General features: G+C 44.0%; 1 protein-coding gene across 8 annotated transcripts in view; it reads left to right on the plus strand.

Moving 5' to 3' along the window:
* Positions 1 to 26,678, plus strand: part of trps1 (trichorhinophalangeal syndrome I) — a 98,481-nt gene that overhangs the window by 62,260 nt on the left and 9,543 nt on the right. For 7 of the 8 annotated variants that reach the window (XM_035528828.2, XM_035528827.2, XM_035528831.2 and 4 more), the window contains one exon: positions 21,854 to 21,976. The exons of the other annotated variant lie outside the window; for it this stretch is intronic. In XM_035528828.2, coding sequence (XP_035384721.1) covers positions 21,854 to 21,976 — 123 coding nt within the window. The remainder of the gene's footprint in view (positions 1 to 21,853; positions 21,977 to 26,678) is intronic. 8 annotated transcript variants of the gene reach the window in all.

Here is a 26,678-nt window from a genome sequence, read left to right on the forward strand (position 1 = left end):
AAGAACTGTAGTGCGTGCACACACGCACAAAACACACACAAAGCCCCTGCCATGCTGAAAATGAATCAGCTAGTGTCTCCAGATTGATGGAGCGATAAAGCGTTTTTTTTTTTAAAGACGAGAGCAAACATGTGTTTTGAATAAAACCTTCAAGGCAAAGCCTCATAGCCAGTGTTACATTACAAGAAAGAGAAGATTAAAACACAGAGGGGAAAAAAAAAGTTTTTTCCACCTTTTTTTTTTTTTAAACCGTTCCTTATCACGTTCCAGTTGGAGGTCTGCTCGGCTTAAACTCTTCCCTGTAAACCCATCCTTCTCCTCTAATCAGCCCAGAAATTATACGTGTGTGTGTGTGCGTGTGTGTGCTCTGACTGGAGCCACAAAACCTCTGCACAATAGAGAGACTGCACACTCGATCGTCCTCCACTGCTCTCACCGTGGCTCTATGCTCCTGTGTGTGGGTATGGCCAAGGTTATGTATAGCCGGGGAGGGGGTCTAATATAGGTTTATACACAACTACTTTTTTCTCTATTGCACTCTTTTTTTTCTTTTTTTTTTTTTTTTCCCCCCCCTGCATTTAATTTTTCCGCTTCTGTTTCCAAGCTGTCAAAATAAAGCTTTGGAGGTGCACTATCCTTTTTCTTGGTGAAGCGCAAGATGGGAATGTTGAAAACGTTGGGAAGGGGGGAGAGCGAGCCCTTTTCCGGGTCTCCTTCATAACTTGGCCACTGACGCACAGGTCGCTGAGCCATTCATTCACTGGCTCCAAATTCATCTGTGGTGATCCCTCTGACTGTACACTGTTCCCACTCTCAGTGTGCTCCAAAGGTTCCTTTTTAGCTGTGCATGTCCACTGCAGGTGAACATGGCTGTGTAACCTTTAAAATGGAACATGAGCATTGGGGGTGCGGGTGATGGTGGGGCTGACGACTCCTGTAGTGGACTGCTCCTTCCTGTCTACATGTGGGTTGGTTTTCATGATGGTTATTGGCCATCATCTTGGGTTTAGACTCATTTTGTGGATGATTCAGTATAAGAATAAGAGTACATTTACATGATCTTATTTCCTCAGAGCTTTGAAATAAACACTAGAATTTGCATGTGGAGAAACAGAAATGTGACATGCAGAATACAGTGGGTCTGTATCAGGTTATGAGCCACAGGTCCCCCCCACCGGCTGACTTGCTAGTCAAGGGGTGTTTGTGTTTGTGTGCGTGTGCGTGTGTGTGTGTGCGTGTGCGTGTGTGTGTGTTTGTGTGTGTGCAGGGGATGCTGCTGGATAACAATTCATGCATGTTACCTTGGGTACCTGCCTCCTTGTGGAGATTTATTGGCTGGGAGAGTTATGGTGGTTTATTCAGGAGTACTGCAGTATGTGTGTGTATTCGACTTCAGTTTCCTATTCGTGTTCTTTCTAAAGTGGGAGCTTGTTCAGTGTCTATCGCAGCAGGTGATGAGTATTACGTTTGGTGCCTGTCAGAGGATTTGCATGTGCATGAGAGAGGGAGAGAGAGAAAAAGGGAGAGAAATAGGGGAGAGGGGTGGCTGTGCTTCAACATTTCAAGGTGTGTGTGACTGTTGTACACTCTGTTACCTTCGCTGCTCCCAGTCTAGTGTTAAGTGTGGTTCTCACTCTCTGTGTGACACAGTGCATGCAAGGCTCACACTGACATTTTAGAGGATTATAGTATGGTGTGGATCTGATCCACATCCCCCCCCCCCCCATTTCTTTTAATCAGCATGTCTCATCTGTTACCTCTAGTTACTATCAAAATGGGACTTTTATGCATCCAAAATAAATCCTGTTGTGCACAATGTGGAGTTTACTGTAAACAAAGTGTAGGCTGGAGCATTTTTATCCAGGGATTTTCAAATAGTCAGTAGTACTCGTAGCTGTCCTCCTTTCTCACTCTCTCTCCCCATCCCCCTGTCCCTCCTTCTCCCTTTCTCCCTCTCACCTCTCTTTTCCTCTCTATCCCTCCATCCCTCCCTCTATTTCTCTTCCTATTTCTGTCTCCCTCTTTCTCCCTTTCCCTCTCTCTCCCCTCTTACTCCTTGCTGCCTGCTCGTCTCTCTCGCTCTCTCTTTCGCGCTCTCTCTCCTTACTTCCTACCTGCTCCCTGCTCTCTGCTCTATAGAACTTGCTTGACCCCAGCTTTAGACTTTGGCTGAGACTGCTCTCACTAGCTTCGATTGGCTGCCTGCTTCAAGTTGCCTGCTTCAAGTTGCCTGCTAATCAAACACTTGCTCTTGATGAACAACGGGTGACATCTGACTGTGGTATCCAGCACATGTTCCAACTTGCAACTGATATCAGACCATAGTGGCTATCCTCCAACATTGTTAATGCTCAGGAATGGTGGAACTGATGGCTCTTGCCACGTGGATTCCACTCTGCAAGTGGGAGTCTCAAGGGGAGGGAAATCATCCAGAACGGTGGCTTTAGTTCATGCCATGGAGCTGCTGGTGTGACTGTGGGGATTCCACACTTGTCTCACCATCTTTGTTGATGTGTTGTGTTAGCGTGTTCCAGGGTCTCACCCGCCGCTGAGCTGTGTGCTAGCGTGTCCCACCCGCCGCTGAGCTGTGTGCTAGTGTGTTCCACCCCCCACTGAGCTGTGTGCTAGCGTGTCCCACCCGCCACTGAGCTGTGTGCTAGCACGGCCTATTTCAGCAGGGTGTGGATGGAGTCCAGTCTTATCCACAAGGTCAAGCTTCAGTGGTAAAAAACAGACATGAACTCTGCTGGTCCTATCCCTCATCTTGTTCCTGGACATCGGGGGAAATAATACTGTCTATTTATAAATGAATGAATCATTTTTCCCCTTTTGTCTTTACTCCAAAAGCAGAAGTAGTTGGATGATCTGTGTAGCCCGACCTGACATTTATCCCTGGTGAATGCTATCTGGGGCTGTATTTAAGGATGAGCGCAAGGATGAGGGAAGAACAGTACAGTGGGTTTACAAAGTGCTCCCCCCCCACCCCGCCCCCCCCAAAAAAACAACCTAAAAAACAAAAAAAACAGAGGAACAGATTCTTCAAAAGTCTCGTCATGTCAGCCGCAATTGGACATGCTTTGCTAATAAATGCTCATTATCACAGCACTGCAATGAGCAAGGTCTTTCTTTTCTTTTGGCCAAAACTGTGCAGAACCCCAGCAGGCTACATACCTCCATGCCTAGCAGTTAATTGTGCATAATTAACTTTGTTTCCAAAAAGGTGCAAAAAATGTTGGAGGGCTAGATTTTTCACATGGGATGAAAAATAAATTGTCAGCACCTGTCTAGAAGTTCAGAGGTCATTCCCCCCCCCCCCCCCCACACACACACACACTCCATTAGATTTTCCCATCCAGCTATTGTGTTTATCTGGCACCACAGTTTCAGAATATGTAATATGTCAGCTAGTATTTATACAGCAGGATTCTGGGCTAACCAGGTTAGAAATTAGGACAGAAATAAATAATTAGTGACTTGGCAAGATTTTTAGATTACAGAACCTCTAGCATGAATACAAATTGAACAGACTTTACTCTTCTTCCTATCCTTGTCCTGGAACTGTTTCCAGTTCTGGCGTATTTCAGTGGGTGCCCACACAGTCTGAGCCCTTGCCCTTTTCTTGCACAAAAAGGACAACTGCTAGGATGACCAGCGAGAAACTAAGGAATTTCAAAATGAATTATTGTTATTATTATTTTCAGTGTCACTCGAGTAGTTTCTCTGAGGAGTACTTCAGCTTCGGCTTCGAGTGGCTTCTCTCTGACGCAGAGGGGCGTTTGCACTAATTGAGTGGAGGTTTTCAGCGCTTGTCCCGGCTCTGCCAATTTCACAGGCGGTTGAGTGTCTCTCAGGCATGTGAGCGCTATGCCCTACATTCCCTTTGCATGTTGCACACAGACATACACACCCACACCCACCCACGTCTTTTCTGTGAGACAGCTCTGTGCAGGCTCACCTCGCCTCTGGTCTCTGATGTGGATTCCTTCACGGCAAATCAATTTCTGCACCTATTCCTTACTCTTCGACGCTGATCCTCCCTCTACCCCTCACTCCATGATGACACCAATTCATATTTCTAAAGAAAAATAGATGTGTTCTTGATGTGTTGTTGCATTTATTTATTTTTTTGTTGGTTTCTTTTGGGAGGAAGGGGAGACTGAAAAAATGACTATGGGTAAAGTGATAACATCTGTTTGGAGGCATTGTATGCCAGGAGTGAAAATGGTTTCCTCTCGTCTGGGCCGGCTTGTGTCTGATGCTGTGCAGATGTGCAGCTGGGCTCTGACTGTAAAACTTATAAGTATTGTCATAACATTGTTCGACTTCTCCAGTATTTCCTGTCTTCTGCTTAGCACTTTATTACTGATTCTGGACAGCATCCATACCAGGAGAGCTCAGAGAGAGGCATAGGGAGATGGAGGGAGAGGAGGAAAAGAGGTTCAGTCTTCTTTTGTAGCCAGCATGCCCTGTCCCACCTCCAATAACACAGAAGTCGTTGGATAAACAGCTTTTGAGAGCCTGAGAGACAGAGTGGCAGAGTGAGGTGCAGCAGGAGGGAGATGGAGAAAGAGGAAATGATGGAGGCAGATGGAGAGTGAGGAGCTGACCAAGGAGCAAACAGACAGGCCAACAGAAAATAACCAGGTGAAGGGAAAGATGGGCTTCATTCTCTCTCTCTCTGTGGGAAGAGAAAGACAGAGAGTGGGTATGATCTCCAGCTGATTCAGTCAGGGCTTGTGTTCATTTCCTGTGTAAGATGCTGTCTGCAGACAAGGAGAGAAAAGGGTCTTTCTTTCTCTGTGGACTGATGATCTCTCTTGCTCTCTGGCTCCCTCTCTCCCTCACTCAGGCTCCATCTGCGTGCATACACACACATGAGCTTGCATATGCAAACAACTCACCCTGTTTTTCTTTGTAAAACTCACTACGCGCAGTCAGCCAGCCACGCAGTCAGCCAGCCACGCAGTCAGCCAGCCACGCAGTCAGCCAGCCACGCAGTCAGCCAGCCACGCAGTCAGCCAGCCACGCAGTCAGCCAGCCACGCAGTCAGCCAGCCACGCAGACAGCCAGCCACGCAGACAGCCAGCCACGCAGACAGCCAGCCACGCAGACAGCCAGCCACACCCTACACAACTTATCATCCCTATTCTTTCCACATTGTCTTTCCTTCCCAGCTGAACTTTATCTCTTCTGATAAAGAAGAGATAGTCTTTCAATAACATGCCTTTAAACAGTGCCCACTGCGCTATCGCATAGGCCAAATACACACAGAGGGAGCAGGAAGCGGAGTATTCCTCTTGAGCTCTGGCAGATCCGCACATCAGCCCCAGTCCCGCACATCTGTTCTGGACACTTTGAGTGATAAGCATGGTAATCCATGAGTTTCATGCATAGGTTGATAATCATCTCAGACGTTGTTCTTAATTGGCGCGATGCGTCAAGGCCCCTTCACTTGTCAGTTGAGCGTCGTGCCAACGAGCTCGATTCACAGCACTGACGGAGGAGGGGTAGGAGGGCATCCATGCGGCTCGGAATCCATATTCCTACAGAGCCTTCTTCAGGCCCTCATCGTGTGCATCATGGTGACCACATGGAGACAGTCACTCATGTGACTCTACAGATCTGGCCTGTCTGAATGCTGGCCAATCGCAGTCAACACTAAGATGGCCAAGAGCTGATCAAATGTGACATGCTGCTGATAAATGAAGTGCATTGTTGGTCTCCCAGTAAGACCGCTTTGATCTGCTGCTTGTGTGTGGGTGGTAGGGTGGGTGCGGGTGCAGGTGCATGTACATCTCTGTAAGTGCCTCGCGTCCTGTTTACAGGTTTGGGGAAAGCGAGTTTGCAAAGCTGCATCGGTACTGCTGATTCATTGTGATAGAGACGAGGCATCCCGTCAGTGCTCACACACCTCGAGCTCCTCCAACCCTGAGGTTTGCTTACTAAAAGTGTGGCTTTTATATGTGTTTGTGTGTGTGGGTGTACAGACATGTGCTCTTCATCACGGCATGCATGCACTGCCTGACGTGTGTGTGTCTGTCTCTGTGTGTGTACACAAGTGCGGATAGGTGTGGATGTAGGTGTGTGTGTGTGTGTGTGTGTGTGTGTGTGTGTGTCCATGCACATGAGAGATGAAGAGTGCATGCATGTGATGCTGTTGACAGTGCTTTGATATGTTTTGAAAAGGCACTGGACAGTTGAAGAGGACATTAATATGGGACGTACTTGCTGTCTCTGATGCTGCTAAGCCCCCCTCTGACAGTGATGTAATGCCTTCAACAAAGACCTGCTTCAGCTGCACCTTCCAAGAGCTTGGAGGACTTTGTCCATCTACTTGCTCTCTTTACCAACCAACCCTGTCTTGTCTCTTAATTCTCCAGCCAAATATGGCCCCCTCCCTACCCCCACATCCACGATATATAGCAGGGGATGAAACAGTGGAATTGAACTAAAGGTTCTAGCCCTCACCCAACTATATTCCTCCTCTTGGCCACACCCCTTCTCCTGGATCCCCCCCTTCTTCTCCTGGTCATCTCCTGCTTCTGTGTCTTTTCTTCTGTTATTCTTGGAGTACTGTTGCTCCTGTAGCTCCTCAATCTGATTTGTAAGGAAGCTTTGTTTTCATTCATACCGACTGACCTGAAGGGATTAATCACTTTTTCTATATCTGGAGCTATGCCCAGAAATGAACTCCACCTTCTCTCCATCTCGGGCTGCGAACTCCACCGTCTCAGTCTGTGGTGAGAATGATTGCTGGGAGTGTCACCTCAACATTGGGCTCTAGGGAGGCTAAGAAGGTCCCATGCTGAGAGCAATTGGGCATAAGCTTTTAGAGATGTCTGTCAGGGCCTATCTCTTGGGCCTGGCCACATGATTACCTCTAAATGGAGAGGTGCATTTTTAAAAGAATGTTTGTGTCATATTGGCAAATCTGATTGCGCTCCATGGGTTACAACTGCTTTATTAAGACCAAGAAATGAAGCATTTTTGCAGAGATTAACATTTTTAACTTGGCTCCCATTAATCATCTTACACACAGAAGATGAGCTTTATGACTGAGATTTTAGTACAGCACCATGGATCCATAATTAGCAATGAACAACAGCTAAGAAACTTTTAGCCTTACAAATGGAAAATGCACCATTTCACCTTCATAGATGGACTGGCTCCTGTCTGCTCATATACACTTAAACAGTTATAGGGTGCATTTGTGTATAGACAGTACTTTTGGCTCAATTACTTATATTTTACTGCCTTACATGTCTTGTGGTAGGATTGGACACACTTGCGTGCAGCTGCACATGGCCAGAGACCCAGAAAAAAAAAACAACTACCATGCCAAGTTAAAGCCGATATGTACATTGGTAAGAGTTTCAGATTCACGTTTTATCTATATGCATTATTAATTTTATGCATAACCACAACTGTCCTCCAGTTAAAGCCACTGTAATATGCAGAAAAAGCAGAGAATGTTTTTCTATACCATGTTTCACACATCCTTACATTCAATTTATTCTTGTTTTATGTAAGCAGGAATAAATATACATAGAGAATAATCTGATGAAATAGAAATAAACAGAAGGAAGAAACACCAAAGAAACTCTAAAACAGGTTGTGTGAAACAGAAATGGGTCCAGTAAGTAGCCTATGCATGAATTTAAGACAGTATACCAGAGATGTAACTATATAGAACTGTTCTAGTGATTCTAGTTCTGTGTGGCTCTAACTCTTCCTCAGTGTGTGTACTTCATTTGTGGCTGCTGGTGCTTGTTTAACTTAAACATCCATTCAGATTCCTGCAACTCCTTCACACTTCATTAAGTATTGGATATTACTTTGAGTAGCAGTGTTGACCTTTCACTGCTTTTTTGATCCATTTTGACATTTTGGCAGACCCTTGCTCCAAACGTCATTCAGGCCATCTTGGCCCTGTGATGTCACCGAAGTGTCTAAGCAGTGACACTGCCTGCTGCCCAAAATGGACTTGGACCTGTGTCTTCATTGGGCTTCTTTGTTTATACACACACACACACACACACACCCACCCACCAACCCCCGACCTCTTGTGGGAGCATGCTGGATAGTTTTACTCTTCTTTACATGAAGCAGAATTATAGATTAGTCTGGACAAATGCTAGGTTAAGTAAGCTTGATCAGAGGAGATGATGACGATTATATCAAGAGTATTGATTTAGGAGAGAAGGCTCTGGGTCCAGCACAGGTAATGCATTTTTGCTGTTAACGCCACAATACACAACTGTAGAGTGAAAAATGTCTGGGCATGTTTGCAGGCTGAGAGAAAGAGCTCAGAGGCAACCTGTTTAATTGTTCCCTGCTGAAAGACTCAAAAGCACTTTCACTAAGGAAAAAAACCTCTGTGCCTTAATGCCTTTGTGAGAACATCCCTTAAAAAGGCCAAAAGAAAAGGGCTTTCCCCTTCATATCAGAAAGTTTATATTGTCTGCCCTTTCCCAGATCCAATTCTGCAAGAAGCATGAAGGAAGCGTACATATGCTTTCATGCGCAGCCTGTGCGGCTTCACCTAGCTTACCGTGCACATGGAAATTATTCCTGCACCGAACACAATTGGTCTTTTTATTATTCACATCCTTTATGTATAGATGCAAAGCACCTTGTCAGAAGATGTGGTGTCTTGCTATAACTTAGAACTATGGGTGTAATGTTATGTATGTTCATCCCGAGCCATCACTGTGCAGATGTTACAGTTCGGTGCATGCAGTCGTATGGAGAATACATAACAGGAATAAAACAGCTGAAGTATTTAATGTCTCTACAAGCTATGTTCTGTAAAGTTATTACACAAAATGGCTGCAAATACATTGCATGATGCCTGAGACATTGTTCTGTGATAATTTTGTTAAAATGTTTTGGCTTAAACTCTCATTTCACATCAAAACACTCATAATGACTTTACATTAAACCAGTGAATGATGAAATTTTGCAAAATCGGTGGAGACCTTATTTAAGCTTTAAATGGTGAACAAGTGGAACAAATTTATTATTTTTAAAATTTTGCATATTTAAGAGAGAAAATATGCTTTTCACTTTTGTATGACCTATTGCCTTTTGTTTTATTCACCAGCCCTACATAAAAACAATACCCGTGTGAGTGTATGTTCACTATTTACATCTTACTGCTTTATACACTACAGGCAGAACCAACTACCTTAGGAGGGACTGTATAACAGTAGATGGAAGAAAACTATAACTTGCACTACTGTCTGTTCAAAATAAATGAAAAAGAAATGCATTTGGTTGTTTTTTGTTATTTTTTTCCCCCTGTTGTACAGAACTTGAACAGAACTGTGACGTCCAAACCATGGTTTAGACCATGACTTGTGTACCATTATACCCGTGCTTAGAACCTATATCATTCATATGATACTGTAGAATCTGGGCCTACAGTGGCAGCTGGTGCACAACAGTCTGAGCACTTCACCTCAAGTCAAGGCAGTAGACCAGGTTCATTCATGCCTTGGGATTCCAGGGAATTGTGCCATTTCTGGGCAAGTCTAAGTTTGGGCTTTAATGGGCTTGCATGCTGAGAGCATGTTGATGCCCCTCCATCTGTGATTCACAGCCGGAGCCCCTTTCTCCATGTATGTGAGAAGCATGCACTCCTCCTGACCAGTGTGTCCCCGAGGGGGGTGGGGGTAGGGGTGGGGGTGGTAGAAAAATCACAATTTATTGATTATCAACTGCTTCCATCCCTTATTCCTGGGTTGACTGCAGACTCTGGGTACCTATGCTCCTATACATATGATTCCCAGAACATGTAGGGGTAATGACCCCCCCAGCACACACAAGATGGCCACATACAGATGGCCAAAAACAGTACTGTATCTGAATAGAGACATGGACAGAGAGGCTGCAGTCAGAATTAACCTTTAATGAAAGATTTGCTAGGATTTAAATTGCCAAACACTGAGGGGACTGGTAAAAACTCATGTTCAATATATAAAGGTACATGTAATTAAGAAAAATGTAAATTCTAACTTGGAGTTGAACTTTGTGTGCACAGTCAGCATTTTATCAGCCACATCAAGCTACATGTGGGTTTCTCTGATTATATTGGGGTCTGTTTGTGCTGATACCTGCAATGTATGCAGTGTCCTGTGCATCATACACCTGCATATTCTAGTCCTTAGAAGAACTTAAAAACAGTTGTCATGTAATCAAATAAATGTAATTAGACCCTGGACCTGTGTAATAGATCTAGTCTGCTTTCGCACTGGTTCTCACTTGTAGATAGACTTTCAGCATGGATTCAATGCATGTTGCAAATTAATACATTTGAAATCCATCAAGCTACTTCTCTCTTGCTTTTAACATGCCTCACAAGCTATGAATGATATTATCCACCCCTCCTCCTCTTCTCGCAATCCTGCTTGACGCCTTGTTTATGTCTCGATGGCCGCAGGACTGTGCGGTTGAGTGGACCTATGGTCAAAGAGGTGAAGCAGCCATGTCATGATGGCTGAGACCAGCTGCGCTGAATGCTGCTTCCTGTGTGTAGAGCCACTGAGCCCATGCTATCCTCCACCAGTTGCTCTTAAAGCCATGTGCCATGTGGCCTTCTAAACTAATGATACACTGTAGTTTCATACCTAGATATGTACCTGGTTATAGACTGTTTTTCTTTTTTTATTTTAGTTTATTTTATTTTTTAGTTATTTTAGTTATTTTATTTTTTCATTTAAGAAAGGGTATATGCAATCTTTTTAGTAGATGAGCTTTTATTAATTGAATTTATAACAGCTCAGCACTATATTGCAAGATTAGTGTCTGATCTTTTTAGAGCATATACAGCCTCCCACTTCTCCTCAGTGTTTGACTTTCACCCACCTCATTAAAAAGTGAGCGAAAGTCACTAGACTCCAGTAGAGCCATTGGTACCCCCGCCCCCACCACCCTATGTCTGCACCCCGGGCTGAGATTTACAGTAGCGGGGTTAATGAAATGACCAGCGCTACTGTACTTGAGGGATTGGATCTGTAATTAACAAAGGCCTTGCGTTAGCACTAGCCAGTGGCAGAGGTCAGGAAAGATGGAGTGATTTGCAAAAAGAAAGGGATGGGAATAGCAGCATTGCACTACTAATGTGGTCATGGCAAAAATTGTGCTAGATGCGTGAGGGTAGTGGATGTATGCAGCTTTTGACTCTATATTTAGCAAAAATTGTAAACAGGCTAGCAGCTGAATTAGCTGGAGGGTGAGAGGGGGCAGTTTAGCACTCTTCCTCTCCCCACTTGCTCCTGCTGAATCTTAGTAGCGTCTGGGCACTAACCCTAAGCTTGGACCATAGGCTCGCGGGCTGCGCTGGGGGCTAAACAACATGCTGCTGCAGCTCATCCTGTGGGCTGATGCATCTTCTGATGCAGTTCCACTCTTAACATGTCCTGGAAGCATCAAGTATGTACCCCAGGCTTGTAGGTACATTGAAGAGATGAGTAAAAATACACTTTTGGTGTATGGGTGTGCACCACCAGATACGCATCCTGAAATGGGGTACTTTCTGCTGTGGCTCTGCTGGCCACTGAGCAGGGCTGTGCTGCTTCATAGCCTGGCGCACCAGGCTGGAGCCAAATCATGAAGCAATTCTCTCCCATGTGGTGGTAGCATCACTTCATGTGCAGATGTCTTCCAAGGAAAGTCATGGCAGTCAAGTTTTGTTTTTAATGAAGAAGTGTAATATAGGTAGTGTTGCTGCACAGGTAACTGCAAAAGAGTTGTATTGAATTTCCCGTGGATAGAAATTCAATTCTGGCTTCACCTGACACAAACTCCCTCCAAGTGAGACATTGCAGCCTTTTTCTGAATTGAGCCTCAGCGTGATCTCCTGCAATTGGCTCTTTCTGAGGAGCTCTGAGCCCTCTCTGCAGACTGATGGAGGTGTTGGCCCCTTAACTGTGATGTTTCTTCCATTTTTCCCTATTCCAGCAATTTAGCCCAGCAGCTAATATAATAAAATGCCATTCATTATCCCTCTCCCTGAAAACACCCAGAATTATCCAAATTAAGCACATTGAAATTTGCTTCTTGGGTCTCAAAACTCTTCACCTCCTCAGCCACTAATTTAGAGGGCTTACTTGACCAAGGTTGCCTGGCAATTAAGACCTTGTGTCACTTAGGTAGTTGAATTTTCTAATTTTTTTCTTGCTTTATTATAGTCTTTTTATTAGCTGAACCAGTGCTGTACATTTAACGGCATTTATCAGATGTTATTATCAAAAGTGGCTTATAGTTGTGACCAACTTGAGGGTTAAGGGCCTTGTTCAGAGGCCCAACAGTGGTAATTTGTCAGTGGTGAGGCTTGAACCAGCAACCTTCTGATTACCCGTCCAGTCGCTTAACTGCTGAGCTACCCCTGCCCTTGTTGTATACGCTAGCCTGAATATCAAGAGGTTGTGGGGGTCCAAGGAGCTTAAATTTTAAAATGTGGCATCACTTGCACTGGGCATTTGGTTTACTTGCAAGGAGTGCAGCCTTGGCACTTCTCTCCACAGAACACCTGCTTAACGATGAGAAGGGTCAGCCACTTGACAGCGCCAGCGTGACTCCTCAGATTCCTGCTTGTTGCAACAGTCTAATGGGATCATATGGCCTTTTGGCTCTAGGCATGTAGCTTTTCACACTGGGACACTGACAAGCAAGGAGTCTCCGCCTCAACTGGACATCTCTCACCAATAAATAGTGCACAATGGTGTTGTGTTCTGCAAACCAGGCTGTTTTATACAATGCTCTCCTATGGTGCTGGGCCTTTTTTTTTAATGCCATCCATGCTTTTACACTGAGCATGACAGAAGGTCCCTGACTCAAGGTCCCTGTGTCACTTATCAAACGTATCCCGCAATGTCTTGTCGCCCCTTCTGCTGGTGTGTTTGAGTGCTTGTGGTGCTACGGGGTTTTTGGGCCAATGAGCTCTGCTGAGGCATCATTAGCAGCAGCAGCTCCAGCTGTGCTTTTCTCTTTAGTTTTACAGTAGAGTCCTTGGTGAATTTTTGGGCAGTGGGACGGAGTCATACACACTGAATATGAGAGCACCAAACATTGGCCTTGGAAGAATGTTTCTGTGAAATTGTGGTACATTGACATATTTAATTGATCAGTTTAAGGATTTAAGCAAGCAACTACTATGCATGCATGATCCTTGCCACACCTCAGGTTCAATGAGACCTGCAATCTGTCATGTTCCATGTTTATGGCTAATCTTGAACCCATAAACAAACAACTAAAAACAATTATTATGTATCTAGTGTTAGTCCATTATTGGGCTGGACTAAGATACTGGATTAATCTCACTGCAGGACTAATATTTGAGAAATTGATGTAGTATTACTCCTGCAGTGGGCATAATCTGGCCTTGAAAAACTGGCATCATAGAGCAAGGACAAACAAGTTTGAACCCCACATACAAATTTTAGGTTTGTGTGTTTATATGACATTTGTATTAATCATATTTGTCACTAGACATTATCATCTATTTCAGGAAAGGACAGGTTTGTGGATGGGCAGAGCTTGGGTTTTCAGTATTGTGGGTACATGCAAGAAAGCATGTAGGGTCCAAATACAGATACAAGCAACAAGAATTACATAAAATCTATAGTAACTAAATACATAGAACTGTAAATAACCCAGTAAAAATATTACAGCAAAATATCTGAGCACACATAATAAAAAGTGTCACAACTTTGTGAAAAGTAAAGAGGTTATATATACCTTAATGTGTTATTTAGGTTTTTTTTTGTTCAACAAAAAATGTGTTTAATGCGCTATTGAGTGGTAGTTGGATGTGTTTAATGAATTGGATGTATTCCGATTGACTTGAAAATATTCTGTATGATTGCATGGAAGTGTTTAGCCTAATTAGAGCGGCAGAATCTTTGTAAGCAGCATGCTTGCATCTCTTTTTTTTAACAAGTGAAAGTAGAAACTTAAATGACCAGAAGTTGTGTATAATGTATTTATTAAACATAAAACAAATAATACATAATACATCAGTTTGAGAAACTTAGGCTTTTTTTGCACTTATTTTGTCTATAGATAAGCAAATATATAAATCATATTCCGCTCTCAACTCTGGAGCACCATAATCACATAAATGGCTACTGTTACCTCTTAGAGATTTTTTCCAGAATCACTCGTGGCTTTTGGAGTTGCACAGTTGAGATGTTTTAATCCACTTGATGTTTTCTTCTGAGCAGGATGTCTGTAAGGTCTCTGTTGCCAGTAAAAGCTCCAGCAAGCTGAGCTTGTTCCTGCCATGAAGCACATCACTAATTAGATTCCCATCTTTGTTGCAGATGTGTGTTCGGGGGTGCATTATGTAACTGAATCAAATACCCGTTTATGCTCCAGCCTTTAAGGGATCAGCTGAATGACCCGTACTCTGAAGTGACTTCAAGCTTTGCCCTCAGTAGTTCATTTTTGACAACTGCTTCTTGAAATTCTGATGTTCAAGTGCCTCAGCTAAATTTTTCATGACTACTAAGGTGGCACTCTCTTCAAACTATCTGTGTGGGCATCAGCTTGGCTGTCTGCTCATGAAATAGTCAAAGAGCTTTTGCAAATTCCATCGACATGTGGCCATTCACCCCTGGACCTCGGTCCCGTTTGCTATTTTAGCATGGGCTTCACCACCCTGTTCTCATATCAGCGTCTTGCCGGCATGTGACCAGGGTTGGTGTATGTATTTATTTATTTATTTATTTTATTTTTTAATTTTTTTATTTTTTTTTTTTTCTCTGGCCCGGCCACCTTCACAGACCTCCTGATCAGGACCAGCATATAGTCAATGAAAGACGGGGCCATTCCGATGGGGGCGAAATTGAGCTGCTGTCATCTATGATCCCTTGTAGAGCTATTTCTCGGCTGCAGTTAGAACGGCTTGAGCCAGTTAGAACAGCAGACCATGATACTTCACAGATACTGACTAATGACATATTAACAGAATTTTCCCTTCACACACACATTGTGGTGAATTGTAGTTTCTTATTCACCTTTGTAACCCCTTTATTTGGGGGGCAGTGTCACACTAAAGCTCTAACCAGGCTATGGTCTTGTGCCTGTCTAGAGCACAGTGATGTAAAGTGTACAGTAGAGTGCTGAGTCTTTGTTAGCTTCACATAGTCGCACTGCTTCATACACCTACACACTCTTACACACTCTCTCTCTCTCTCTCTCTCTCTCTTTCTCTTTCTCTCTCAGACTGATGTTTCCGTGGCCTTTATTTCCCCTCAAGGGCAAGGTGAACTGAGGTTTCCATGTCCTCCTTTCCACACCGTATTACAACACAGACCATTAAAGTGAAGTGTGCCCAAGCTTAGCTCATGGCAATTCCCAGGGTCAGCATCTTCAAAGTCTTTATAGAATCATGAAGCAAACCACTATTATTTTCCACAGGTTGGCAGATTACATATACTAATAAATTCAAACCTTATTTCTGCCATATAGACAGGCAGTGGCTCGGTGTTTCCTCATTCTGTGCATGTGTGATAATCCGCACATTTTCAGCCTATCCTAAGAAACCAAATGCATATTAATAATTAATAATGATCAATAAAAAAAAAAGTGTTTTTAACATGTGCTGTTTAGAAGTATTAAGGTGAACAAAGAGTCATATCCCATGTCTCCAGGAACACAACTGCCTTTGTTCTAACAGAGACTAAAGATGACAAAAAATGTGAAGTCATGGATAAACTAGCTTGGCATAATCTTAGATAGAATAGCCATCTTCCATCTTAACTGTTCATGGGTTGTCCCAACCCATAACTGTCATTTCCAACACATGAGTGGATATGGTAGTGATGTCATGGCCAAGATCCTGATATTCTCTGCAGCCATTGTCTCAGGCCACCTGCTTTCACAATCTGACATTCATGCCAGTCTGCAACAAACAAAGGGTTGGTGGAGGGTGGGGGTGAGGGTACTGACAGGGGGGACTGGATACAGAGGCAACAGCTGACGTGTTCTGAAACCCAGCCACTGTGTAAGTGGCCATACTTTCCTTGTCACCTGGACAGAATGTGTCCTTGATGCCACTGAATGTAGGAGGATAATGTATATCTCAGGAAGCTTTAGGTGGGGGCCTCTTGAGTTCATCGAAACTGCCAGAAAAATGTAATGCTTTTGGATGGATAAGGAGAGACTGCAACACTGTGAAGATTTTTTGTTGAACGCAGAAAGCAAGACAGAAAGACAGAATAAAGACAGACACCTTTTGATTTTTAATCAGTTCTGGATTTAACTCCATTCCAGCACTGCACTGATGCGCTTAGAATTTTCAGCATCAGTGGCCAAGCATGACTCTTCCTCTTTCTTTACTGGTCATTTCCGTTTGTGTGCATTCAACAAAGGGCCCTACTGCCCTGAGCTAAAAGGCTGTCAGTGTGCATGCCGATCCGAGTGCAGCCCATGAGGCTCTGATGGAGCACGGCTTATCTTTGATCTAATCCTCTGATTTCGCTGATCTGCTCTGACAGAGTGGGAGAAAGGTTTGAGATGGCCTCAGAGAAGTGCGATCTCACCAGGGGTCCATCTCCTCTGAGCTTCCCGGTCTGTATGATTGAACAGTGGCTGGGCAAGCCAGCCAGCTGGGTCAGGTCAGAGTGGTGAGGGAATATCGTCACTTTTTTGGGGCTGTACTTGTCTTGTCCAGAAGAAGGCTGAGATGAGAGCAGCCTGATTCTCTTTTAAGAAGCTCAGTGCATGCTCTCCAGCTTTATGGCTGCCATGTTCCTGAGGAAAGCTTTCTTCCCTGTTTTAATAAACGCAAGCTCCTTCTGCCATGAAGTGTGTCAGGAGGGAATCAGAAAGCTTCAGGATCTCTGCTTATTACACTGAGATGTGACCTCCCTAGTTCACCTTGAAAGATTTTAGACAGAATAAATCTTAAAAGAAAAGAGTTCATTTATAACTAATAAATAAATAATTAATCACAAATTGAATTGTGTTTAGGGGCACAATTTAGCCAGCGACATCAGATTTGCATAAACCTCCTTGTGAAGTAGAACTTGATGGTTCGATATGTCTGGAATTGTAACCAGATGTTTGCCTTTGGCATTGAGATAGAACTGCTTGAACTACAGAATGTTGATGCAGGACTTCTACAATTGAAATTGTCAGTAGGGGTTCACCTAATTTCCCTGCAGCTGATTAAATAATTGTTTATTTAATGTAAGAGGTCCTGTGGATTGCCTAAGTGAATTAAATGTAATTTCATTTCAGTGGCTTTGTGTACAAAGCAGTCCTTTTAAACCTTGCTATTACTCCTGTCCATAGAGTACGTAATGAAAGGGTTGTGATTATTTTCAAAATATTCTGTTCTTAATTAGTGTCAGTCCAAGGCCATCCTTGTGGAGAATCCTCTCTCCCCTTAACCATTAAGAACATGTATTCTCTCTCAAACACAATCATACAGTTCAGTTGCCTGCAGCTGACCATGGAGAAAGCCTTGTACAGCATTGTCAAGAAATTGTCCAATACCATGAATATGGAACTCAGGAAATTATTTGAAAAATACATATAGTAACACATTTTTCTTCTCTTTACTTCCAGTGTCAACCCAGAATCTGTTCATCTAGATTAACTGAATCTAGATCAGGGCCACTGGCATCTGGCAGTATACAAAGGTCTTGTACTGGCTCATTTTAGCAATGAGATGACACGATTGATTTGTTGGTGAGAGGAAGGATGGTAGTCTCCCACCCCCTCACCTGGGATAAGTGGAGGGATTTACTGCAATGTAGGAACATGTTCGTTAAATAAATAGATGTAATTAGGTCTTGGCTCTAATTACTTCAGATTCTTTTCACAAGGGCTGAATCAGTCAGAGTCCCCAGAGCACCTGGAGCAAGGCATTAATAATCAGTCATGTACAAATGGAAGGTACTGGGCTACACCCACAGAAAGCTCCAAAGAGCAGGACGGCTGTTCATCTTGGCTGCTTTGCAAATGCAGGGAGCTCGGCTGATCTTTGCCTGAAACAAGGGCTTTTACCATCTACAGTGCCGATGCACCAGACCTCACTATGCCACTTGCTGTGCCCCAAAAAATTAGTCCATGAAAATACATCATGTGGCCCATAATTTACACCTCCAAATATTCCTGGGAAGTCTGGTGATTGGAGGGATGCTTTGTGAAAGGTACTGGAGAGCAATGCTGTCCTGCCATTTCTTATTGTGGTGGTAAGAAAAAAAATTGTTTATGGACAGTATTACTCATATGTGATTGACCTGCAACAGGATTAGGGTTAACACAGGGTACCTGAGGAGACAAAGCATAGTGCAGGACAGCAGAGGAGACACCCGATGAGGTCCTTCTAGCAGGAGGAGCTGATGTAGTGATGAAGTGGAGCAGGTCAGGAAATGAGCCCAGGAACCAAAACTCCCTCCCCCCTCCATGAAGGAGGGTTAAAAAAAAACAACAACCCAAAATACATTATCTCACTGAGCAGCCGATGTGGCGGGCAAGAATAATGGCCGAGCACATAGGGAAAACAAAGACAATCAGGGCTTTCTCTCTTCCAACACCCCCGACTCCCCACCACCTGATCAGTTTTCCTTCAGAGAACAGCTGCAGCCAGCCAGCAAAAAGTGGTGGTATTCTTTCCTCCCGTCTTTTTCATCTTGCCCACTCTCCGAGATGTAATGGGGGTTGGGAGGGCGGTGAAACCTGGCAAGACTAGGTGCACATTCGTTTGTACAGATGGCAGAGCATAGTAGTTGATCATTGAAAAGGAAGTCTGGGATTATGAACCACTGGACAGGAAGGGGTTATTTTTGTGCTTTCCTGTGTAATTGACACTTGAACTTCTTGGATCGAAATCTCCTCTAAACACCCACCAAACCCTCTTTCCCATGTGCATGCACATACACACTCACACACCTCCCATCATGTTCCAGTTATAAGACAGCCCAAGCCCATTTACACATACACACACACACACCCCTTACTTGGCACAGAGCTGTAGACTATGTGTATTATGTGATTTGTGAAAGTAGTGCTATATGCAGAAGTTTAGGATACAGCTCCACTTGAATGTGTCTACAAGCACAGACACTGTGTGGTGTACAGAATACGCAGGAGGAACAGATACATGGTTCCCCACTGCCAAACAAATAGAAAAAAAAAGGTTTATGCATATATTCATATTTAGGAAATAGTAATGACTTGTATTTGTGCCTAGTTTTGTTGACACTTTCAGTTTTGTTTGAAAAAATGTACAAGGAAACTAATAATAAAGATCATGGTTTTTTCCTTATGAAGGTTCTTGTTGTTAACTTAAGGTAATCTTGCTTGCTTTGTGTGTGTTTACTCCTTCCCATTTGGTCTCTAGCCATAACACAAATACTGCTGCTTTTGGCTTATTAGGAATTTGGATGGTTGCAAAACTGGGTTACTTCAGTTAATCCAGTTTGCTTTTTAAAATATCTACTGCAGTGGTACATGACCTGATGAGGCTCGTTGAATGCTTGTATCCAGTTGTGCTGTCTAGGTTGTGTAATATTAGAATGTCTGTAGTATTGCTGTCTCAGTTATAATCTTTTAGCCATCAAGGTAAATAAACATGAATAAATAAATACAATCCCTGCTGAGTAGTAAATGCAAGTCATTCATGTCACCAGCATTCCTACTGGGAGCTGGCTCTTTTGAGCATACACACACACACACACACACACCCACACACACGTGCAGCTGGCCGAGAAAAACTGAGAGCAAACACACATGTACGTGGCCTACGTCAATATTTAATGGCAGATTAAGGGAACTCCAGTTGTGACACTTTTGTCGGGAAACCGATATATTACAGTGCAGCCATCGGGCAGCGTCCTGAATTGGCATTTGCTTTGGGAGGGAGGAATTTTGATTTGATTTGGACTGGTTCTTCATTTTCGAGCCTGCTTTCCACAGCAGCTAAATAACACACGATTTGCAGGAGCCTTGATAAATGAAGGGGCAAGAGCAGACGGACTGATTGGGGTGATGGGCTGTGCAGGAGCTGCGTGCTAAGCCCGCCATGCACGCCGCAGCTGCGCTGATGCTGGAAGAGGAGGCAGGGCGGGGGAACACGTGGGAGTGATTTAGCTCTGCAGCCCAGAGGGCCAGGGAGGGAACTCCGCTGAGCCGATGACGGACATTCTGTTTGCACTGTAACACTAGAATTGGATAGGAAAGAATAAATCAATCAATCATGGCTCGCTTGTCAGGCCTAGCATGTGGCTCTCTAAAAACCCCACTGAGATGGGAAAATATATACATTCTCACTTTAGGACTGTAAGAAAGCATTGGGAAAGAAATTAGCCATCATTTGATTTGAATCTAATTCATTAGAGAAGTATTGCGGATTTGAGAGCAAGGATTTGGACACTAGCGCACAGGTGAAATCACAAGTTGAAACCATTGCTGAGAAAAGAGCATTAGGCAAGTGAATGTCTTAAAGAAAAGTAAAATTCTATATTTTTTGTATTTGAAGAGGCAAGATCACATTATGCAGTGCATAGTGTCTAGCAAGTTTTCAAACAACATTCTGATAATCCTCAGAGAACGAGTTTGTGTGTGTGTGTGTTTGGACTCCTAGGATGGGCCTTTAGAATAGCTTCTGGCTCAAATCATGGCCAGCTGGTCCGAACAGGGCAGCTCCTCTTTGGTCCAGGCAGGCAGTTGTCGCGGTGGATTTGCACTTGCTGATGGTTTACTGAAAAAATGTCTCCATGAGATTAAACGATTGCTATGCTAGTGCGGCAAGCTTCCGTCCCTCATTCCCATTTGCTTCTGTTCACTTTGCGTGTATGGGTGATTAATGGTGGATGTCAGCCGTTGGAGTGAGCAGGCATCAGAGAATGCAAGATCATAATTAGTTTAGCTGACGCGGGGCCTTCCAATAGCACATGCATCTGGATGGAAAAATTACCCTATAGGGAACTGGCTGCTCCCCAGAACTTTTTACTGATACATTGTGAAACACCCGATGAATCAAGTACCCGTTCACTGCCAAGAAATCTCTCTGGCCGCCCGGCCAGAATGATGCCGGCAGAAAGCTTTCCATTCGAAATGTATCAGAGGACAATTAGGAGCATTGTGTTTTTTCTGGCATGGAGAAAATTCTCCCTACACAGGCTGTCAGATGGTAAATAAATGTCACAGACTCTGTAAGGCCCAATGAGTTTTACAGGAGCCCTAATCTGGGTGACTTGTTGGCAGCTCACTTGTAGTTTGTGTGGCTGCCGAGACTAGCCCTCAGTAAATGAGTCATGTGTCCGTCCTCTCCTTGTGTGGGTAGTGGACTTTTAAAATTGAGATTGTTTGTTTGGAGAAGAGCGTGTCAAGCGAAGCTCTATTTAATGGAGAAGAGACCTGATGTTGGTCACTGTGTTGGGTAATTATTGAGTGGGCTTTGGATGGCAATCTCTTGTTGAGCGGAGGAGGCCATTTCAGTTCCCCAAGCACGGGAGACCAGTGATGCAGGACCAGGCGTGGACACCTGTGTGAACTCGCTATGTTCACTTGCCAACACAGTGGCATCTCACGATTCTATAAATCAATGGAAGGTTAAGTAGTGTAAGGATCTCTGTTTGGTTCTGCTAATCACACCATAACCTAACCTTCTGATTGGACAAAGTCTGTCTCTCCCCATTAGGATACGGAGCTTAGCTGCCGAAGCCCCCATGGTCTGTCCCTGTCTCCCACTGTCCTCCTCACTCTGTCTCTCCCCAGCACACTGAGTCTCCCCACCCCAACCTTTTTTTCTTTTCCTTCTACCTCTATTCATTCTTCTCAGTAGCCCACAGTCTCACTGCCTTTTCTCTCTTTCTCCCTCTCTCTCTCATTGCAGCGGCGGCGGGGATCAGGGGTCTTCTGCGCCAACTGTCTGACCACCAAGACCTCGCTGTGGAGGAAGAACGCCAATGGTGGCTATGTGTGCAACGCGTGTGGCCTCTATCAGAAGCTCCACTCGGTAAGGGGGTTTTGGGGAGGGCTAAGAAAAACTCCAGAGTGGGGAACCTTTGAGAGGCGGAGAGGGAGGGGCGGTCGTTTCAGCAGGCCACCTACAGCTTTCAGAAGAGGGGGAGTTGAACTAAACAGAGTGGCAGAAGGGCAGTGGCTGCCGTGCAAGTGCCTCGTTTGTGTGCTGTCGGGCTGTGGCTTGATTCCTGCCCTGAGGAGACATGACCCTTCTGGCCCCCTCAGGCCCCTCGCCGCCTCAGGCAGCTGAGGGTCCTCCAGAAGCAACCCTGCAATTAGTGAGTGCTGCCTCTAGCTAGCGTCGCAGTTGGCTGAACCTAGATGCTAGGACCAGGTTGCAGGCCAGCCTCAAACCCAGTCAGGTTCACAATTTTACACACTCACGCATTTTCATGTTCTCAACTTCCCGAGTAAGCATTCTCCCCCACACACCACCCCACTGTTTGAAGGGGTTGTACCTGTGATTTTTCCCAGCCACTGATTGCTTTCCTTATCAGGAAAAGATAAAGTATAAATATGTATATGTAGATCAAACATAATTTCAGACTAATATTGAATTAATGCACATTTCTGGATAAAGAGGACAGTTTTGCTCTTTTGGTTTAAATGAGAATTTGTGATGTACTCCATATGAACAAATATGAACTCAAATATGAACTCCATATGAACAAATCTCATATCTGCCCTCCAAAATGAAAAACCTTATAACTGAAGTTTGTATTCTAGTTCTGCTCTCCCAGTTCAATTGTGATTGAGATGTGCGTGTGCATGTGCGTGCGTGTATGTGTGCAAGCACATGAACAAGTGGTGTCTGTGTCTGTGTGTGTCTGTGTGTGTCTGTGTGTGTGTGTGTGTGTGTGTGTGTGTGTGTGTGTGTGTCTGTGTGTGTGCTCATGCATGTGTGTGTCTTATCCCTTGCTCATGCTTAAGCCTTGGCCTGAAACCTTGACATTTCTTCCTTTGAAACAGTTTCAGGATAAACATGGCAGGTAAACAAATTAGTCAACATTTGAGGAATTACATGGGTGAAACAGGGTGAGCAGTGTGCTTGTGCCCAGAGCCCATTGCTGGAATTTACTCTGGTTATACATTTAAGCCCTGGAACTCTGCCGGAACTGGGCTATGCCAAATGCCTTTTTCCCCCCTAATATGAGAAGCATTTGATTTCGGAGGCTCTCTTTCTTCGTGGTGGCCTCAGCTATCTGCCCCAGAGCTTGGGTGGCGGAGGCCTGGCTGCAGGGGCTGCCTGAGTCAGTGTGGTCGGTGAGGACTGGGCACCTAGACGTGCCATGGTCCGGCCACAAGGAGATCTTTCAGAGGCCATGCCACCTGGTGGTTTGAGTGGGCTTGGATCCCACCACAGACGCTCACATCTAACTCTCTGTCTTCACCACTTGTTGGCTTCATTGCCAGATGGGGGGAATACTGTATGCAGGATTAGCATTTCTACATTTATTGGTGGAGCTAGATGACTTTTGGTTTTTTGTTTTTTTTTTTCCACCCACAATGTACATTTTGCCATGTACCCATCTAGAATTATTCTAAAACTCTTCTGAAAAAAGTTGGTGGTTTAACTTTCAATTCTGTTGTTTTAGCAGTTTTTGGAAAATGAGATTTTTCCCAAAGCATGTAACTAACTTAGGCATCAGATACCAAAACTGGAAAAAGAATTAAAATGAAAACAGTTTTCTATCTACAAGAGTGATGCAGTGTAGACTGGACATTAAACAAGGTGTATTGAGCTGCTCAACCAGCTGCATTTACACTCTGAGATAATATGATGCGTTCAGATTATCCACCTTCACTGGTAGAGCAGTTGGCAGTCTAGTAATGTTAGTTCCCTTCTCTCCTCACCTCTGTGTTGTGTTTTGTTTTTTCCTGAGAGGAAATGTTTGCACTGGACCATCAGACTGTGTACACACCAGCCTCCTCCAGCACTTAATAAGCTAGAGGAAAAGAGGATTAGCAATGCATCAGGGTCCCTGGAACTTCTCTTGCTTGCAATGGACTGCCTTGTTTGTTTGTTTGTTCATTTCTTTCTTTTTGTTTCCATCTTATTTTTAGAATGTGACTGCTGAGTCATGTTTTCTTTCGAGGCTAATGAGAGAGAGAGAGAGAGAGAGAGAGAGAGAGGAAGAGAAGTTAACAGATAGGTTTTTGAAAGCATAACCAATCATGAGGCTCTTAGATGGCTAATTAATCACTTTGGTTGACTCAGTGTGGCCACTAGTACCAGCAAAGTTGTCCTCTTTCACACTAATGTAGCAGTGAAGTACTAGATGTATTTATACTTTTGAGCAAAAAACATTTACATGCTGTACAGAAATAATTTCATAATATCAACTCATAAACCCAGACTACAGAGGGCTCTAAACAATTGCTTGGGTTCCTCATGCTAGAGCACACAAAATCTGAAAGACATTTAAATTTTAATCTTCTAATAATTGGACGCAACATACATGCAGAGTATGTGCTACACCACAGCAGGATATAAAATGCTGTGAAAAGCTTCTGTCTCATCTTTCATGCAAAATTCATTGATGCAGCACTTATGCAGAATGCAGGTTTTGTTCAGCCCTCAGATCTTTGGGCCTGTGCAAAAGACAAATGTCAAAGGGGAAGAAAAACAAGCATAAAAAGCGTAAAACAGAAGGCTGGAATAGTAGTTTGTCTTTGCTTTGCTCACATGCTGCACGTTCGGGTCAAAGGCTTAATCTCCCACTTCTTCACATTTTAGCCCCGTAAAACCCTCACAACTGTGAGCACCGCCGGGGACGGTGAACATCCGTGCTGGGTTTGAAACGTGGAAAGCGGTGCATGAACAGGGCGGGGGCTGCATGTAGGCCCACGCAGAGCTTAGACGTGAGGAGCACACCGAGGCATTACGGTGAAAAGAGAGATGCCAGCTCTTAGCACAGCAAGCTTCTGTTTCATCTCCTCAGCAGAGGTAACTGCTGTTGGCCATCGCCTCGAGGCACTCTAGAAGGCAGTTGGAGAATCTTACAGTGCTCCAAGGTTTTCAGTGTGTCTCAAGATGAAGACAAAAATATATAAACTGTGCAATCCTCCAGAAATCATATTTATCTAGGAAGTGTGTGGTTTTGATAATCTGAAGGGCTGAGGTAAATCGTAGCACTCTTTGTTGCCAGATGCTCATATTCTCTCAGGAGTTGTTGTAAGTGTAGTACAATTTCATGATTTTCCTGCATTTATTTTCTTCTACTTTTTTTCCTTTATAATTTTTAAGTTGCAGCTACTACTCTTTCAGTGTATTGCTGTTGAGCTCATTTGTTTTGAGACTTTTACATAACAAAATGATATATATATATATATATATATATATATATATATTGTGTGTGTGTGTGTGTGTGTGTGTGTGTGTGTGTGTGTGTGTGTGTATGTTTATTTTTAACTTTATTTATTTTTGAATGACAAATGTTCTAGTCATTCTGGTCAGGCAGACCTAACATTTTACCCAAATGTTGCTCAGCTTCTATAGCTTTTAGTGGTTCTCACAAAAATATTATTACAAAGCAAACTAAAAAGCACTTGAATCATGCAGTAGTTTTATAATAAAGCAGCATGTGCAATGAATCCTAATGCTGTGAATTTTCAATTAGCTGTTGGAACAACTGAAAACCCAATTGTAGTTTAAACCTTCTTTTGGGCAGATAAAGAAAGAGGAAAAGAGAGATGAGAAGAGAGTGCTGGGTTTCTGTGTGGATGTGTTTGGGTGTGTGTCCATGCATGTTGGTGTGTGTCTGTGTGTATGCGAGTACGTTTGGTTGAGAGTGTTCGTGCATATCCATATGTGGGTACATGTGTGTGTGGTTGTGCTTCCATGCTTGGGTATGTGCGTCTCTGTGTGCACAGGCTGAGGGTCCAAAGAGGTCCGTCAGTAGAGGGTGCTCTTTCTTTTTGTCTGATTCCTCATGCAGCTCTGCTCTCCAGACAGACACCCTGCCTGCCAGCTTGCAATGAGAGCAAGCCCACTTTTCCACACCCTCCAGCACGTGGCATTACGCAAACTTGGAGGCACCATGAAATCTGTTTAACTGATTCAACTTTGCTCCCAAATGGCCAAATGTTCCTCACAATATGCACTTCGTTTTGCATAGAACATATGTTACAGGGCCAGGAGCATTGGTGGAACTGTGTTTCTGCATAAATCTCATTTCCTGAAGTCTGAAGGGGGAAACACCATCGGGGAAGAGAGAATGATATGTTCTATCATCTCCACATCCTCTCGTCTTTTACTGCCGGTCCTGCCCTGAAACTATGACGACAGATCAGAGTGCAGTCACGGTAACCAGCTGCCATGTGGGCTTAACATCCCCTGCAGCATTCACTGCTCATAGCTGGCAAATGATTACTTCCAAATCAGAGCACACTTATTTGCATTCTCTGCTGGTGAATTCTCTCTCCTCAGCACTGGAGAATGAGGGAGGAGGAAGTGGCTTCACCTTCGTCGCCTGCCTCTGCCCTTCCAATTAGTTGTATCTCCCAGTGGATTGTGGGAGACATTGCAGAGTAAGGGGGTGGGGAGGACATGACTGGCAGTAGAGCAGTGAGTGAGATGAGACTCATCAGCTGGATAAAGTTTGTGCATGGCACATTGGATTTGACTGGAGTTGACCAGAAACATGGTTGTGACAGAGGAGTAGATTACAGATTAGTCATGAGACTGTGGCTGA

Source organism: Electrophorus electricus, chromosome 2 (genome assembly GCF_041902795.1).
Source record: "Electrophorus electricus isolate QZ-2024a chromosome 2, ASM4190279v1, whole genome shotgun sequence".
NCBI lineage: Eukaryota > Metazoa > Chordata > Actinopteri > Gymnotiformes > Gymnotidae > Electrophorus > Electrophorus electricus.